The 11986-nt window shown below is 42.9% G+C and overlaps 1 protein-coding gene across 1 annotated transcript; it reads left to right on the top strand.

The window, feature by feature from the left end:
* Nucleotides 1–1113: 1113 nt before the first annotated feature.
* On the top strand, nucleotides 1114–11902 carry katnal2 (katanin p60 subunit A-like 2). The gene is made up of 16 exons (XM_064308172.1): nucleotides 1114–1417; nucleotides 2503–2573; nucleotides 3027–3193; nucleotides 3708–3744; nucleotides 4093–4216; nucleotides 5282–5380; nucleotides 5960–6055; nucleotides 6620–6697; nucleotides 7096–7194; nucleotides 7949–8012; nucleotides 8438–8556; nucleotides 9236–9327; nucleotides 9749–9859; nucleotides 10146–10308; nucleotides 10470–10572; nucleotides 11118–11902. The coding sequence occupies exons 1-16, from the start codon at nucleotides 1367–1369 to the stop codon at nucleotides 11255–11257; spliced, it is 1614 nt and encodes a 537-aa protein (XP_064164242.1). The 5' UTR covers nucleotides 1114–1366; the 3' UTR covers nucleotides 11258–11902.
* The last annotated feature ends 84 nt before the right edge of the window (nucleotides 11903–11986 follow it).

Here is an 11986-nt window from a genome sequence, read left to right as displayed (position 1 = left end):
AATTTAAGCAGATACAAAATCATATTGGGAAAAACACACAGAAAACTTGTCATTCATTACGTTGCTTTGTAAAGTGCTTGTATAATTTCTTGCTGAAAACTGTCCTGAGGTTCAGAGTTGTAGCTTTCAATGACTGACAGTGATATATATCCAGTTCCTTTCATGGACAGCCATTCCACTGTGCTGCCAGCTTGCATTCAGGCATACTCTAGAGTCTTCAAACATGCAGAGAAATACTTGGAAATATTGAAATGTATTATTTACCTGCAGTATGAAGTTGTGTTCTGTGGTTCTCGTTATCCTTTTGAGAGTAGGGGGTGACAATGGAGAGAAATACTGTTACTTTATTACACTTTGAGCAACAAGAGAGTGCCCTGCTTATTGCTTCCTGCTGCTATGCTGGCAGTGTGACAAACTGGGGTTAACAATTGCCGCACTTGACCCAATATGGATGTAAATACCCTGAAAACAGTGCTAACAGTCTGCACTTTAACCTCATATATATAGTTTCATTTCAAAACCAATGTGCTGTAACACAGAGCCAAAACACATTGCGCCCTGAAAAGAGACCCCCCAAAAACTAGTTATATCTGGTAGCAGATTCATTTGTAATGTCTTGTAATCATTTAGATATTCTGATGCAAATGCAACTGTAACAATAAATCAAGTATGTCAACGAAAAAAGAAAAGACTACTGCCATTCTACACAGAGCTTCATCCTGTATATTTATTCAGTAGGATTGACATTTGTTTTGGGTACTGTGCCAAATTCAATAATATGATAACTTTTTTCATGCTGCCACATTTTCTTACAAGGTCGACAGATAGACTGGCTTGCTTGCCTACTAGCCAGTTTGCTTTTGAGCTTGCTCTCAAGATGATTAGTTAATTCCTGCTTACTTCTTGAATTTTTGTGTCAATATTAATATTTTGAAAGCAGTTTGATCTTAGTGCTTGTCCACCGCGTTACCAGACAGTTAAAACATTTTACAGACACAGTACTCGACTGACTTGACTTGCATGATAACTTGTATATCTTGTAATTTTCACCACCATCTTCCTACAGTCCTTTATTTCTCACACACGCTGGTCCACCTAGTGGCGCTATATACTCTCACTGGACGACACAACTGTTCAGACTGCTCATTTTGTGGTTTCACAAGCGTGACAACAGCTGATGATTGCTCAGAAGTGGGATAACGGAACTGGTGATGTTATGTATTTGGGTTAAACATATTACAGCTACTCACACGAGATGCATGCAGTTAATCCGGTTGTTTAATCAATTATAATTTAGCTGGCTGGCTCGTTTGCTGACTGAGTCAAGTAACAGGTTGAAAACTAAGTTACTAGCTAACAACCAACAATGGAACTTTCATATCAAGCCATCAAAACATCAAAACAAGCCAGAGAGGCAGTAAGTATTGAGCCCATCTCATCAGCTTTATGTCCTTAGTGTGAAGGAAATTAATCTACCAAGTGTCATTCAACAAGTAAAATTTATGCCTAGTCTACATATTGTTTGCTAAGTTAGTTGGCTGTCGAGAGACAGCAGTGTTTTCCTAATTGAATTAATGACAATGTATTTGTTTAGTTTACGAGCTAGGTCTAGTTAGATAAAATGAGTAGTGATGTAATGTTTCATAGCTAACTCAACAAGCTAGTCTACCTACCATTGCCTACATCTTGTCTATAAAACGATAACCAAAACTAACGTTAGGTGTCTGGTTGTTTTCTTTATTTCATGTATACGTTAGCAGATATTAATGTTCTTTACTGTAGAGAACGAAGGGCCATATTTGTATGTTGTCACAATAGATTTTGTTCACTTTATTTTACGAGATTAGCTAGTTTAGCATGTTTAGCTTTCCGTCCCCCCCTGCCGCATTGTATCTGTTGCTGGGGGTGGTGGAGCGGGTTGCTAGGCGACGGCGACGGCGAATGCCAGCTTTCTGGTGTCGGAACTGTGGGTGGCGCTGTTTAGTCAGCAAGGTAGCCTGTCAGTAAAAATGTAAGCTGCTAAAAAAAAAAAAAAAAAAACAACGAGCAAATTCGGAAGCACGGAATGTCCAACCAGAGAAAAGGTTTTAAAATAATTAGTTGATCAAAGAATATCATCATTCTCAATTTAATTTAGGAAATTAAACAATTACATAATGTAGTCATGATACCTGGTCAAATAAGCTAACATTCATTTTTATTTTGTGTTTTTTTTTTCTTTTGATGACAACATCTTTATCTGTGTGGATAAACTCCCTACATTGACTGCAAAAACGGGGTAGTCAAAGTGGCTATTGATCTCAACCAGTTTTAATTTATTTTGTGTGATTAACAAGTGTCTCAAATGTCTGAATAATGAACCAGTAAATGTAATCCCAAGGCAATACTGGGTGTTAAAAAACAGTTGCAAATGGGCACCCCAAACTGATAAACACGAGTGATGGGTTTGAAAAAAATACATGGAGGCAGACCAGCCAATCATTAATTTTTCCTTCACTTCAGGATGAGATGCGAACAGAGGCCAGAAGAAGAAGTTTACTTGTACTCATTTTCAACTATTTAATGGATGAAGGGTAAGTACCGGCAACTATGCCCTGTCCTAGTCCTGCAGATCCACGGTATTGAGGTTGACCACAGGTCACTGTTCAAAGAACAGTCTTTAACGAGACCCACCATCTGAGAGTTCCCTCCAATAAGGTAATGGGAATAAAGTATATAAGGCCCAGAGTCAGTTTACTGTTGTTTTTTTTAATGGCACAATATACTGTACATTCAGAAATATTCAAACGTGCAGATGTAAAGTATTCAGAAACTAGAAAGTTAAACTTACCCTGGACACTTCTGTAAAACATACACTGTACTTGTGCCGGTCCCTGTGGATCTCCAGGGGCCACAAATGATCCACAGTCCACCTCTGTAAAACACCCACTGTATTTGTGCCGGTCCCTGTGGATCTCCAGGGGACACAAATGATCGGCAGTCTTGTGCATTCATGTTATTTACAGCATTCTTACTGGTTTTCTCAGATATGTGGACACCGGCTGCACTTTAGAACAAGAAACCAACTTAGGCTTGCGTAGGTTTGAAGTCTGCGACAATGTGGACTTGGACACCATCATCATGGAGTATGAGAGTTATTATTTCATCAAGTTCCAGAAGTATCCCAAGCTTACAAAAAGATTACCAGAAACAGGTTTGTTGTTTCTTTTTGAACGCATGTTATTCAGATGTCACACAATATATTTTTTTGCTATGGTTTCAAGAGTCCCTATGCAGTAAGGAAATGTCTGGACCATCAGTACCACTGGTGTTAGAAATGGGAGCTCTAGTGTTGGAACGTGGTGATAAGGATAAAAGAGTTCTGCATGATTTATCAAAATCCACTCTTGCTAACAGCAATCAAGTTATCTTTAACTGCAGTTGTCACTCGTGGGATGACATTTAAGAAGTTTTTAATAATTTTTGAACTGAAGAAAGTGCAAGCAGCAATAATTCTTTTTCTTCTTATTATTTATTAAGCAGGTGTTGGTAGCCTTTAGCTATAAAGTCATCATGAGGGGTACACATATATTATAATGATAATAATAATAATACACCTCTTCTTATTATTTCTCTGTCCTTCTGGGGAAGGTAGTAAATGTAGATTTTTGTATAAGCATGCGCATAAACTTATTAAAATTTTAATTGCTTCCTTAATTCAAATGTAGGTGACAACAAATCGACAAGAATTTGTGGTAAAAAGAGGTGAGCACTGAATAATCTTTTCATTTTTTGGGTCTGGTGTGTCACCCTTAGAGTAATAATAGATGGGCCAATCAGTATCTAATCTCACTGTCATTCTCTGTGTGCAACTTCATTTTCAGGAAATTGGCAGAGAACAGCACTACTGTGACTTAAGGGAACACTGCTAGTTCAGTTCATAATTACAAAATAAGTTCATTTGTACAGCGCTTTCCAAAGTGTTCAAAGTGCTTTCCAAATAAACGTAAAACGAAAGCGCAGCCTTGCATTTTAGTTTGGGCACATTTGGGCACATGTAATTACCGATGGGAGTACAGTAAGGCAGTAAGTTGTGCTAATTTTATCCCACAGGACCCCCTATACAGGGACTCAAGCCTTACCCAGGATAAACTCCAGTCAGCGGCCCACATCCAAATGCGGTCTGAAGAAGACGGAGTCCAAGATGGCCGTCAGGGACGTGGATAAAGACAGTGGTGTGAGTGAGTCTGCCCTTCTCCTTTTCAACTGTTATCACTTAGCATCAGACCTGGGTCAAATACGTATTTATTTCAGATTCAAATACTTTTCTGTGCTCTATTGATCTTGCCTGGTGTAACTGAGCCTGCCAATATGACCAAAAGGTGGGGTTTGCACTTTTTGAGAGTATTTCATTGGTTCCAATACACCAGACAAGATCAGTAAAGCGTAGAAAAGTACTTTAATCCAAAACAAATACATATTTGACCCAGGTCTGCTTAGCATACAGGTCCCAGAGAAAGCGGTATCTTCTACTGACCTGGCTCAGATACCTACTTAAATATTTAAAGTACTTTCACATGAATAAATTCTGGAGCAACACACACAACTGTAACTGAGAAATAAGAAGTGATGCAGCATACAGGCTTAGCTTTTAGCTTAAATTTACAGAGGGGAAATAGAGAGGCTGAGGACTGTGGAAGGATGGGGTCTGTTGGAGGGACTCGGTCTGTGAAAAGGCGATAGTCTAAATCCTCATTCGGTCCAGGGAACCTTGTAGCTTTCACAATGTAAAATCCAGGACGGTTTTTTTTTTTTCCCCAGAAGTTGTTTTAAGCGGTCTCTTCTTGTGACAGACTCGTTAATAACCTCGAGGCCAGTGGCTGAGGGATGAGGGATGGGCTGACACACACCGCACTGCCGCGGGACACAGCGTGTTTATGTTCAGACAGTCTGTCTCGTACCCTGTGCTTACTGTGGCATTTTAACAACGCCGGCTAAATTTAGCCATGTTTCATTGCGCAGATAATTAAATATTTGACCCTGGTCCCTTGACCCAGTTTGCACAAAGGGAAGACCAGACTATATTATGGCTGTGTTTGAGACTGTGTACCATCTGCACGTAACATACTAACTGTGATGCAAAATGAGTATGTAGTATGCTTCACGAGCAAGTCTATTCAGTACATTTGAGTATGTGAAAAGTGCCCGGATGTATGCCACATGAGCAGAGACGTCTTTACGCAGCCCAAGTTGGCGGTGCAGTGTGTGTGTGTGTGGGGTGTAATAACAGTGCCTCCTACAGGAGAACGGTCTGTCCGCCGCACACGAGACGGCGGAGTTTGGGTTGAACGTGTCGCCCATCATGCGGAACGGGGCAGCGGAGGAGGCACAGGTGAAGCGGGTAAGGATGTCACATGATGAAGGTGACCAACACTCGCAAACTCCTCTTCCTCCTCAGGATGTGGAAGTGATGCCTCTCCTATGAAATGTGTTTAGTCAGCGTAACCACAGAACATAGGAGGAGGCATATGTAGTACATGTAGGGGGCATATGTAGTACACATAGAGGGCATATGTAGTACACGTAGGGTGCATGTGTAGTACACATAAAGGGCATTTGGGCATGCATAGTACACAGGAGTCATATGTAGAAGTGGGTCATGCTGAATTTCCCAGTGATATGTACTGAGAAGCATCTTCCCACACAGAAGGTTATTTGTGCTATAATAGCTTAACCAGGAATCACAGTCAAAGCAGTGAACCATGGTGCTGAAGACCAATCCTGGCACAGTGCCCGCTAGAAAAGGATGAGCCCTGATTGGCTGAATTGTCCGTTCTGGCCTTATGATGCCCACTGGTGTCTGTCTAATGTTCCTTCTTCTCCCATAAACCTGGCTGTTCAGAAAGACCCAACTATTTCAGTGTGTTTCACAGGGTGTGGACCTCACCTGTGTCTACCTGTCCTTCTGTTTCTGTCACAGGGACACCTGATTGACTATCGAGGCCTGATCCAAGATGCCATTAAAGGAGCCGCCTGCAATACCACAAATGGTTTGAGCTGCAACCCTGAACCCTCGGTAGGGCCCTCCATAGTTTGCTGTGATTGTGTGCTCTCTTATTGGCTAATGCCACTATGTGTAGAACTCTATATGGTGCATCAAGAAGGTCATTATTTAATGTAAAAGGAAATCAGGAAATTGTGAGTTATATTATTTTTCATTATTTCTTTGTAGAAAATGTATTCCTTGGTGAATTTGTTGCATGATTGATTCCTTTAGGACAGACCTTTATTTGCTCTTCATTTATCCAGTCTGACTGAGATCAAAATCTCCTTTTCACAATACTGCCATTTCACTAACCCTAACCCTCTCTCTCTCTCTCTCTCTCTCTCTCTCTCTCTCAATACTGCCATTTCACTAACCCTAACCCTCTCTCTCTCTCAATACTGCCATTTCACTAACCCTAACCCTCTCTCTCTCAATACTGCCATTCCACTAACCCTAACCCTCTCTCTCTCTCTCTCTCTCTCTCTCTCTCTCTCTCTATCTATCTATCTCTCTCTCTCAATACCGCCATTTCACTAACCATAACCCTCTCCCACTTGACACTGCCATTTCCCTAACCCTCCCTCCCTCTGGCAGGAGCGCCTACTCAAGCCGCTCAGTGCCTTCAGTGGGATGAACAGTGAGATGAGGGAGCTGGCCGCTGTCATCAGCAGGGTAAGCGGGGTTCATATCTCTGCTGATCATGCACAAATATAAATCAGGACGATTATTTCAACGACTCAGTGCTTTATTCTGTTCACAACTCATTAGGTTGACTTTGTACCTGTCAGGAAAGACAGGTCACACTATGCATGAAGCAGTTATTTCTCATCACAGCTCAATGGAAACTGCACATACTAAAGACAGACAGATTTTCTTAAAATAATGTTGCAATAATGCAAACAACACAGTTTAGAACAGCAGACGCACTCAAACCTGACAGTATGTGTGCAGTAACATTCTTACCAGCAGAGGGCAGCACAGAGCTGTCACATTGGGCATATTCAGCTTGCGTGTGAACATGTATTAATGAAGGTCTAAGGTTCCCATCGCTCTCCTGTCTTTTCCTAAAGGATATCTATTTACACAACCCCAACGTGCGGTGGGACGACATTATCGGGCTGGAGGACGCCAAGCGATTAGTCAAAGAGGCTGTCGTCTACCCCATTAAGGTGCGAGGCCTCAAAACGCCGTGATATTTTCTCACCCTGCCTCCCAGATTAGACTCTGAATATGTCTCCACTAAAGGGTACTGGGAAGCACGGCCCGGTTATTTCTTAAGGTGACACTAAATCCATACTTGAATACCACCAAATCCGGCACTTAAGAGCCTGTCCTTCATGATTCACTCGCGTGGTGATGACAACAAATAAGTGTCTATGCCCTGACATTCTTTTTCCCCGGCGGCTTGTTGTCGAACCGTGTATTTTATACAACCCCCCTACCAAGGCTGCATCCTAGTCATGACCCCGACCTATCCCAAAAAATCAATTCCGAAATTGCGCCGGTGTCACATCGCCGTTCGTCTGCGAAGCGGCGGATCTCCGCTCTCCGCGCGGCAAAACGCGTCGGTTGACTGATGAACTGGCGGTGCTGCATTAAGGATAATAAAAGACTCGCTTAAATCCGTTACTCAATTAATTTGTGACACGCGAGAAGCTCGGTCCGGATCTGCACATCTGGGTTATTTTTATGGATGGCAATGCCAATACTGATTCAGGAGATGTATAACATTCACACAGCATACTGGGTGCACAGAGTTTGCCCATTAGGACCTTTTACACCTGGTGCACATCGCACATAAAGCATAGGTTTGTATTGTATTTGAGAATTAAAATCAGGTTGTTTAATTTAAGCCAGCAGTGGAAACCCAAATGACTGAGGAAATGCTAATGCTGTGTCATATTCCGTTTTCTCTTTCTCTAGTATCCACAGCTGTTCACAGGCATTCTGTCGCCCTGGAAGGGTCTCCTGTTGTACGGACCTCCTGGTCAGTGACATGCATGGAACTCCCTGTTCCAGTCTTACCTTCCTCTTACCCTACACATTACACTGACTTTACACCATACACTTCCTGTATTTTTCCTGTAATACACCCCCAATGATTATCTTCATAAACGTGAAAAGATAATTTGCTTATGTATAACCTGGCCAAAGGTAATATATAACACACCGAACATACAGGTCCCAGTACTGACTCCTGTGGGACCCCAGTTATTTATCATAGAATCACCAAACCTGGAATCTGTCTTCCTGATAGATAAGAAATAAACCAGTTAAGAGCAGAAATAATCAATAATGCCCCCCCAAGCCTGTTAAAATACAATGAGCGTAATTTACTGCGTAAAAGGAGCACTGAAATGAGATCAAAACTGGAACCTGTCTCTCCCCCCTGACCTTTTTGCTCTCTCTCAGGCACGGGGAAGACTCTTCTGGCCAAGGCTGTAGCCACTGAGTGTCACACCACCTTCTTCAACATCTCCACGTCTACCATCGTCAGCAAATGGAGGGGAGACTCTGAGAAGTTGGTTCGGGTCAGTGGCCGAAATTATTATTATTTTTTGCTTTTTCACCCTTTTCCTCCCCTATTTGGAATGCCTAATCATACATCAGTCCTCATTACTATCAAAAATCCTTCGCTATCAAAAAGGAAGAGCACAGATGAGCATGCGGTGTCCTCCTAATCACGAGGAGCAAAACGCTGCTTCTTTACCAGTTCACAAATCTGGCTCACACAGTCTCAGGGGAAGACATTTCCTCTGCATCTTTACAGGTTGACTTGTAGCTTCCTGATTAGCCAGTAGGGGACGCTAGAGAAGAAGACACAGGTCCCTGCCAGTTGAGCTCTCCCTAATGCCAGGCTACACTCTCTGCAATTATTTGTTGCCCTGCGTGATGCCGGCCAGAGTCACTGGTCAGGATTTGGACTGTGGGTCTCAACCATGAACTAGGACAAGAACGGAGTCTTAACCGGATGAGCCTCCCAGCAGTCCCTACTGATATATATTTCAGTTACGCCTTCAATGATCCTGCCGTTCTTTCATAATTCTGTGTGCTGAAATTTCTCACCGTTTCATGTTTACAGGATCTGAGGTTGAGTGGAATAGCCTAATGTACACTTATGTTTCAGCCATTTCTATTGACGATAATTGACAGTCTGAGAACAGAGTCTCATTCCAGCACTTTAAGTTGACTGGTATCTTTCCCCTTCAGGTTCTTTTTGAGCTGGCCCGGTACCACGCCCCATCTACCATTTTCCTAGATGAGCTGGAGTCGGTAATGAGCCAGAGGGGAACAGGACAAGGGTGAGATCCTGACCCAGTGATACCACCTTTCTACAAATGTACTGCACACAGTCATAGAAACTGCATTTGAGTCATTTGAGAAATGGACCAGGCTATCAGGCCCACACTAGCACAGTAGCAGTAACACAGTAGCACTAGTTCAGGAGCAGTAACATAGTAGCACTAGCACAGTAGCGTACCTGCAGGTGACCATATTTAGGCTGCTGTGTGGTCTGTTTGAACTGCCCAGGCACGCACAACAGCCTGACCTTTACATCCAGCTGTCTGATTTAGTAGAGGACACATGATACATGAATGAACCTGTGAAATCAGAGTAAGAAATAATGTCCCCAGAGACACGCAGCAGCGTACTCACCACGCTGGCCAAGCTATCTCCTGCTCTGGCTTCAGGGCCCAATGCTGACTGTTTTCTTTCCACCAGGGGAGAGCACGAAGGCAGCCGCAGGATGAAGACTGAGCTTCTGGTCCAGATGGATGGACTAGCACACTCCGATGACCTTGTCTTTGTGCTGGCGGCCTCCAACCTACCCTGGTGAGCACTGATGTTAATTAATTCTATTGCTTACCATGGGCCTTGAGTCAGTTTCCGCCATTTTACATTAGAGTTGGGGGTCCGATTTAGCTCAGGTGATCTAGAGGAAAATAATCAAGTCCCAGCCCTCACTCAGGAAGTGGAGTACAATGTTACTAGGCCTCACTAAGGAAGTGAATTACAGTGGTACTAGACCTGACTCAGTCAGTGGAGTACAGTGGTACTAGACCTGACTCAGGAAGTGTAGTACTGTGGTACTAGCTGTCTCTCTCTCTCTCTCCGGCAGGGAGCTGGACCACGGTATGCTGCGGCGGCTGGATAAACGGATCCTGGTGGGGCTGCCGTCTGAAGCTGCTCGCCAGGCCATGATCACTCACTGGCTGCCTCCGCTTAGCAACTCCGGGAGCGTAGAACTGCGCACCCAGCTGGACTACAGTGTGCTTGCACAGGTGTGAAGAGGCCAACCTCTCTCGTTAGATTAAGCAGAACTCTATAATGAACCTTCACGGAGAGCCACTGTGATGATTCACATTTACGTTCAGCCATTCAGCAGCACCTCTTATCCAGTGTGACATTATGGAAGGAGAGATGAAGAGTTTTTCCGTTGCAGGAGATGGAAGGTTACTCCGGCTCGGATGTAAAGCTGGCATGCAAGGAGGCCGCCATGAGGCCCGTTCGGAAGATATTCGACGCTCTCGAAAATCATCAAGCAGGTGAGAAGTAATTATTAAAAGAAAAAATGGTCATGGTCAACTATGCGAATATTTCTTTCAATAAATATCATTAGAGAAAATTACTTGCATACTGCAAGCATGAGGAACAAAAGCACATTTTCACACTAAGCATTAATGAGATTAATACAGATAATTAGCGCTTACAGGTGTGTGTAGTAATCAGGCTCAAACTCAAAGAGCAGGACTTGTATGTCACCAGTTTGCTGGACCTGAATAAAACAGGTCCAAGTCAGCATGGTGTGTGGTGCAGTCTGCGAGGTGATCGACTATCAAGCCCATTTACCCTGGGCATGTCGAAGTGTCCCTGAGCAAGACACCTAACCCCTAATTGCTCTGGTGAATGCGAGGCATCAATTGTAAAGTGCTTTGGATAAAAGCGCTATATAAATGCAGTCCATTTACCATTTACCATTTACTAACCTCCTTGGTCACCAGGGGGATCAGTCCCCCACCAGGGCACTTTCTGCACTGTGTTCCCATCTCTGTGTTTCTGGTATTCTGAGGCAAAACATGTTTCTTAAAAGGCAACTCCAAGATGCCCATCATTCAGCTGGAAACCGTCACAACTGCAGATTTCCTGGATGTGCTCGCGCACACAAAACCCTCAGTCAGGAACTTAACAGAGAAGTATATGGCCTGGGAGAAGGAGTACCAGTCAGTGTGAGATGACACATCTGCACTGTGCACACACACACACACACACATGCACACACACTCATACATACATACACACACTAACACATGCACGCACGCGCACACATGCATGCACGCACACACACTCACACTTATATACACACACACGGAGGTGTACTGTGCTCTGGATGTTTTTATTCCAGCTTCTTGCACATGTACTCCTTGCTTTGTGAAACCCTATCAGTGGCGTGTGCTGCTCCCCCTGCTGGACAGATGCAAAAGAGCAGCTGAAAAATGTGTATTAAGCAATGGAAATTCTGTTACAGGTGTGATGCAGTCATTTAAACTCTACAGAAAATGTCCCATCTTGTGTATGCACTACATTATCACTAGAGTTTGTGTCAGTGGTTTATTCCGATTTCTTACGCGTTTTTAAAACCAACATTTTTTGTAGGTGATATTCTGGATATTCTGAAAAGTATAACTGCTCTTTTTAATGTAACAGAGCGGTTATACTTTTTCCTTAAAATATTTCCCAAAATATGTTTTCATTCTGTTTTGAATTTTTCTAACATTACTTTTTAAATATTGTACTAAACAAATCAAATATTGGCCAGCACAGGAGGCAATGATGACAATACAGACAAAATCTCAATAATAAAATGGACAATTCATCAGAAGTTGTCATACTTTGTAGAATTTCTTGTTTGATTCATAATTGAAGTGTCCTGCTTTGCTTGAGCCTGCCACACTCTACAGC

The sequence above is a fragment of the Anguilla rostrata genome, chromosome 14 (assembly GCF_018555375.3).
Source record: "Anguilla rostrata isolate EN2019 chromosome 14, ASM1855537v3, whole genome shotgun sequence".
Classification (NCBI taxonomy): domain Eukaryota; kingdom Metazoa; phylum Chordata; class Actinopteri; order Anguilliformes; family Anguillidae; genus Anguilla; species Anguilla rostrata.
This window is presented reverse-complemented; position numbering and strand designations above follow the sequence as displayed.